Source organism: Falco biarmicus, chromosome 11 (genome assembly GCF_023638135.1).
Source record: "Falco biarmicus isolate bFalBia1 chromosome 11, bFalBia1.pri, whole genome shotgun sequence".
NCBI lineage: Eukaryota > Metazoa > Chordata > Aves > Falconiformes > Falconidae > Falco > Falco biarmicus.
Window position 1 is genome coordinate 22,215,187 of NC_079298.1, and position 6,909 is coordinate 22,222,095.

Sequence of the window (6,909 nt, forward strand, 5' to 3'; positions counted from 1 at the left end):
TAATCATCAACTCCTAATTGACTTGATAATTACATAACTTGATTGTTCTTACAATCTTACTTACTTACGTAGTTTGCCAGCAGTCTTGGAGATAGATTCATAGAAAATAAGGAAGTAAGTTTGTATAGCGTGACTCCAGGTAAGTAAGTGTTTTCTGGTAATTGTGTCATATTCATTAACAAAAATCAGGGTGGAGAACTTTGGTGTTTTAAAATAAATTCTGTAAAGGTGGGTTCAGAAATTTATTTAGTCACTGTTCTGGCATTTGCTAATGGTGGAAATTATGTAAAAAACCCATTTGAAGTTAGAAGCGTAGTTGTTATAGTCACTTAAATTAAAATTGCCATATTATGCAAAATAACTCTTTATATTCATGAAGTCAATATTTCCGAATAGAATGTAAGGCTTTGAATTTTGCTGAAGTAAAATCAAGATTATAAGAGTCTTTCCTTTCTCACTGCATTATTATCTTCTTTCATTTCAGCATGCATACACAACTACAGCCATAAATGGGACAAATTTTTGTACATCAGCAAAGGATGCTGTCTTTATTTTGGCGAAGAATTCTGCTAAACTTACATCCATTAGCTGTTTTGGAGATTTTATCCTATTTCTAGGAAAGGTATGAGTAAGAAGAGTATTCTGTAAGAAAGAAGTGAAAAAACAGGGTTCAATTCTCTTCTACCTAAAGCAAATAAGGTTTCTCTCTGTTAAACTCAGTGTTGTTAATGGTGTAAACAGAGTCCAGGAGAGAAGATAATGTTTGAGGAATTTAATTCTTTTCGTAGTCTTTACAGAGTTATTTTGTTGTATTACAGCAGTGTCCTTGGCCACTTTGACAGTACCCATTGCAGTCAGTCTTTGGTAAATACATAGTAAAGGATTGCCTCTGCCCTACAGAATTTACTCATTGAACTGAACACAAAGTGTGAAACTGTGTGATGCCAGAAACTGCATAGCTATCTCCCAGACGAGATGTGCTGTTAAAATATCGGCTGTAATGGATTTGCCTTAGGGTTTGGGGGGGTTTGTTTTTTTTAAGAAACATTTCTACATGATTAATGAGGCTGCATTTCTCTCTCGCTGCCCTTTACAGGTGTTTGTTGTATGTTTTACTGTTTTTGGAGGATTAATGGCATTTAACTACCATCGGGAGTTGCAGGCTTGGGTAGTCCCCCTGTTGCTGGTTGGATTTTTTGCCTACGTGATGTCCCATAGCTTTCTGTCTGTGTTTGAAGTGACAGCGGATGCCATGTTCCTTTGCTTTGCTATTGATATGGAAACAAATGATGGCTCTGCAGAGAAGCCATACTTCGTGGATCAGGAACTGCTGGTAAACCCCAATAATAACAGCAAAGATATCTGAGCCATTCTAAGCTTTTGGGGGACTTTTTCTTTCCCCAAGACCTAGAAGTTTGAACCCCCAGCCCATGCTATTTCCTTTCCAACACCTTGGAACAGGCTGGGCTCAGGGATACAAATCATAAGTGAATTTATGAACTGAAGTAAATGGCTCCTTCTGACTCCTGTGTGCTAGCTATGACCTGCTGCTTTCTCTTAGACCATGCCCTGTCAGTAATGGCTGAATTTTTAGGCCTTATTAGATATATGTTCAATATATTGTTGGTAATTAAAAATATAAATTGATAGATGAGATAGCTGCAAAGATTGATCCATGGGGTGCCCTAAGATTAGATTTTTATATTTGTTGTGACCTGCTGTACAGTGACGAGCAAGGATAAACAATAAGGAGCTTCTTGTTGCCAGCAGCAGGTCAGGGATCCATCCACATCCTATGGATGCTGTAGTTCTGAACAAACTTCATGCAAACCCAAGTTGTTCTGCTTCATACTTACACAGATTCTTTTGCCAGAATACTGTCTTCTGGCTCTTGATTAAATTCTTCTGCCTCTGGACTGATTCTGTGTCTTTACCCTCATAGTTACTGTATTGTGTTACAAGCATTTCCATAGAGAATCATTATATAGCTAATAGTGATGGAGAGCTTTAGTTAATAGCTGTACTGATATATATGTGTATATATACGCCATCCCTTTCATATTAAGAGAATATCTGAAGATGCAGATGTTTTTTTCCTTTTGTGCTATTTTTACTAGTTCAGTCTTTTCCTTCATAAACCACGCAACAAAGAAGATTTTAGTGAATCATGAAAAACAAACTCAGCAGCCAGAATAGCTCATATGATACGAATGTTCTGGATGCGTTTCTTCAGGACAGTATCAGAAGAACTGCTTTGTTGGTTTTTTTTAATGCTGCTGTTAGATTCCCTATAATGTTCATAGAATTTTGTTGAAAACAAAACCCAACAAAAAGGCAGCCTAAAGACAGGCTTAACCCTTTGTACAGAAGAAAGCAGATAGATATTCTTTGGCTTTGATTCAAAACAGTACTTAAGCACATGTCCCGAATAGGAATATGTTACTAAATGGAAAACTCTGAAGCCTTGACCTCTGTTCTCCCTCTGTTTTGCCAAATGCTAAAATACGTCTAAAGCCAATTCTCCTTCATGAAACAGGCTTTCCTTTCTCCACTTCCAAAATTTGTGGTAGTTTCTCTTTAACTCTGGTCTTAGTTTCTTGTAATTAGCCATGCCCTAGGGCCTCGGGTGAAGAGAGGATTTCCCACAGGGGTAAGAAGTCTTCCAAGCAGGGCAGGCTGTGTAACCTTGTATGGAAAAACCGGGGCTAGCATATCCAAACTCCTCCTCGTTGCATGATCAAGAGTAAGTTTGCTTACATAGCCAAGAACTTGGAGTTTCCCAACACATGAAGGCATTTGACTTGGTACGTCTGTGTTACTGTTGGGTTACAAACATCTGGGGGTGGAAGGGAGGCTCCGTGGCCCTCAGGACAATATGTGGCAGTGGGCGGAGAGCTGGGTGAGGGATTTCAGGCAGCCGAGTCCTCATTCCTGTAGTAGGAGATGTAACAGATTCCTGGTTCACCCTGCTCAGTTGCAGTTATCGCCCTTGCTGCCTCTGCAGAGTCCCTCCTGGTATCACTCAGTGTCATCCAGCTAGGAACCAGCTGCAGTTTCTTAGCCCCGGGCTAATTATCTTCCTTTACTAGGTATTTTTATTTACGTAATGGTTTGCATTCCCGAATGATCTCACCCTGTTTTCTGCTTGTAGACCTTTGTGAGTCAGAGTAACAAGTTAACAGAAGGGCAAAAACACAGAAGCATGAGACCTTTCCAGGATAATGAAGATGGGATGGAGCTCCAACCTATGGTGAGACTGGAATGTGAGATACGTATTTCTCTGCCAGCTAATGTGTTTGCCTTTACATCCCAGGAAGCATGGACGTAGGCTGTCTTGTATCTCCAGTTGTCGCACAGCAACCAATATGCTGTACCCAGTATCCCGTTTTTCCTTCTATTGCTTTCCCTCCTCAGGAAACCCTCTGCTGATGCGACATGGATGTGTTCTCATCCTTCTTCCCATTCCACAGCGTGCCCAGCAGAGGAAGAGAAGGATTGGACAAAGGCAAGGGGGTGGGAGATAAATATTATTCAGATAGTCCTGCACATGCCCACTGTAGCAAAGTCAGAAGAGTGGTCGCTGTTTGATTTCATGCTGGAGCTGCTGAGGTTCCAGAGCTGTAAGATCAGAGCTTAGAGGCCTTCCCTTTCCCCCCTCACCCCTTTTTTCTTTTTTTCTCTTTCTTTTCTATCAGTGTATATGTTTATTTACTCTGTTTTATGCTGGGGTAGAAAAGCTGAGGTGCCACACCCAGGCTTGGGAAAGTCCTGAGAGAAAATGCTCACTGACATCTGAAAAAAATATTGCAAATTGCCCAACCTGAGAAGCTGCACCAGCGAGTTCAGCAATGGGGCAGATTTTCCCCCAGCACGGGGGGGCCAGGCCAGGGCTGCCGAAGAGATTCTGCAGCAACAGCTATTCTGGCTCCTACGCTTGCTGGACACTGCTACTCGTGTCTTGTGCCCTCCGAGCTGCTGCTTACACGTCTGTGATTTTTCTTGGTCTGCTTTCAAGAGGTACCAGGCTCTAGTGAACTGTCACGCAATCTTGTGGGCGTTCTGCTAATTGGCAGAGCACTGCTTCAGTTTATTGCTACAGCGAGGGATAGTTGTGCTTGGGTTTTTTTCATTGTTTGGGTCTGTTATTGCATTCTTCAGGAATTTTTTGCTGAGCCCAGAAACTGGGGGGATGTGGGGGATTATTCCCTGCAAGAGGATTGTGGATTTGAGACACAAGAGAACCTTAATTATTTTCCCTGTTTGCTCTTACAGCATTTAAATGCAGTAACAGGACTAGTGCTACACATTATTTGACTCCTTTTTTCTCTCTTTGTAGGCTTGAATGTGAAGTGCACCAGGAAGTATGAAGGCAGACCAGCAATAGCAAAAACAGTCCTAGAAAAAAAGTAAAGGTTCCCAATACCCCAGGAGAAAGTATTACTTCTCTAAATCTCTGTTGTACCTTCTGCACTGATAAAATGACACACAATTTGTTTGTATGAATAAAGTATTTTGTGTGTCAGCACATCTGATTTTTATTAATATACTTGTTTTGATTGTCTGAAAGTTAATAAACAAACTCCTTGTAAATTTCTATGTTGTCAGAGTAAAAATACAAAGTCGACAAGATTGTTGAGCTGTCCTTTTTAGCTTTTTGGTGTATCAGCTAATATGGGGCTTTTTCATGCTTCTCTGGGAACACTGGGCCAGTCATCCCTGGACCAGTAAATGCAGAAACATTTGCAGAGGCACTCTGAGATTACTGTTTCCTGATGTATTCTGTACATCTGAACAGCCAGTGCAACCAATTAAGGAACAGCACTGAGCTCATTGATGGAAATTACCATTGATAGAAATTCTCTGAGTCAAGATAATTAATGGTTTTGAGGTAAGTGTCTGTCTTTTAATTATGTTCTTTTGAAAATGGTTACAAGTTAGTATCATAAACTATCCACTGGCTCATCTCCAAATGGCAGATGAGGAATAGTCTTTTTTTAAAAATAAACGACTTTCCCTTTGCAATTGAAAAGACAGAGCACAGAAAAATTTGTATCTGGATTTAAAGCTTGACAAAGAAGTAGCAAATGAGCAGTAGCTGGACAGAAATGAGATTAAAGGATGTTATGAATAATACTTTATAGAAATGTTAGCAGTAACATGGATGTGAAACCAAATATTATGGAGGAATGTAGTACTCTAAGGCTCTAGTCAGCAGAGGGACATGGTAAGTGTAGACATCTTTAAAGAAAACAAGTCTGTCGGCATTTTCGTGTGAGCAGTTTTGAGGCTTGTTTAAACTTTGTGCCTGGACCCCGGTTACAATACACTCGCAAGGGCTCCACCTCACTCTGAGTATGAGGTAGTTTTAGATTTTACTCAGTGGCACATGATTTTATTCTCTTTGTTCAAAAGCTCCTTTAACATTTTGTTTGAGGTGGGAAGATGACTTTGACCAGGGATTTTGGTAAAGTCCACATCAGCATAGGAAGTGGGACGTCACTGCAGGTAAGTGACTCCTAAGCTGCCATAATGAATAAATTGATAAACCCTTGATTAGTCACAGCTTGGAAGTGACATGCAGAAAAGCTCACTGATGGCCTGAATGACAAATCTGTTTCAGCCAAGTACTGTATCTGATCTCCCACTGTTGAGACTAGTTATTTGCTCGGGAATGCCAAGAAATACTAGCTTTTTATTCTTCATTTAATTAACTTTTGTCTATTTCAGTATGAGCCACTTGAAGAAGTTGAGGAATATGGGATAGATGACGGAGAAAGAAATAGATTAATTACTTTCTGTTTAGTAGGTGAAGCTGATCACCTACTGGCTGTGACTCGCTACCTCTCATTATTTAAAACTACGCTTGGGTGCTTACGGTGTTTGGTTTGGGGATGCTGTGGGAGCTGACGATCACACCAAGTAAGCAGTAGCTCTAACCATGAGAAAATGTGCTGATATGCTACTTGCAGAGGGGCAAAACTTTTCCTCTGCCACAGGTCCCACTAAGATTGCTTCCAAGCAGTGGTGTCTCCACAGTGTAAAAATTATGTTTACAAGTTTTTAAAGCATAGTAGGTTCACTTGGAAGTTAAAGAAATTCTTTTCTTGTTGCACACTGGGGTTTTTCCTGTTTGTATTTGATACTCGCACTGCATGTTTTGGCCCTTGACTCAGGAGCTCTCTGGTGGAAGAAAGGGAGGGAAATTTTTATGTAAGTATATCCTCATTTTCAGACAACCCCTAGATGATCTCCAGAGGTCCCTTCCAATCGCAATGATTCTGTGATTCCATTCATTGCCATTATGATGTAGCGTCATTGCCTTCACTGTAGCTCCCGAGTGGAGAAAGGACTCTAGACATACTAAACATTTTGGTTTACTTTTTAAAGAAGGAAGGTACCAAAATCCCAATTAAGCTGTATTTGATTGCATTTCATTTAAGCACTGCTGTACTGCCCATAGTCCAGAAATTGCAACTGTGACAATACGTTTTGAGAATCACGTATATGTTTACAGAAGAGTTACAAATATATACCTTTTAATTAACTTTTGTACACAAAGGATAGCTTTATAGCTTTCAGGTGCAACTCAGGACCTCCCAGCCTTACATACATTCCACTAGCAATTGTGTCAACAACCTCCAGCTGTGGCACTCCTGTGTGGCAGGGGTCATCACCTGAACGAAGAGGTGACCTACACCTACAGAAGCTGATGCTACTTAGTGCTCGTTTCTCATTGCTGTCCTCTCCTGCAGGATACTGTAGCCAGGCAAACTACAAAGCAGGTTGGAAGGCGGCGGCGGGGTTGGATGTAGGCACAGCTCATACAGATACAGAGTGAGTGCTAGTTCAGGTACTGGTGTTCTTGCCCAAGCCACTTCTGGCATTTCGGTGTCTGCCCTGCAAAGCAGC

At 40.9% G+C, this 6,909-nt stretch overlaps 1 protein-coding gene across 2 annotated transcripts in view; it reads left to right on the forward strand.

Moving 5' to 3' along the window:
• Positions 1-4,593, forward strand: part of SLC44A3 (solute carrier family 44 member 3) — a 40,691-nt gene extending 36,098 nt beyond the window's left edge. Inside the window, exons 13-16 of one of the 2 annotated variants that reach the window (XM_056356253.1) lie at positions 485-622; positions 1,097-1,333; positions 3,152-3,250; positions 3,415-4,323. In XM_056356253.1, coding sequence (XP_056212228.1) covers positions 485-622; positions 1,097-1,333; positions 3,152-3,250; positions 3,415-3,429 — 489 coding nt within the window. In that variant the 3' untranslated portion in view covers positions 3,430-4,323. The other variant, XM_056356254.1, reaches the window with a different exon arrangement.
• Positions 4,594-6,909: the final 2,316 nt, after the last annotated feature.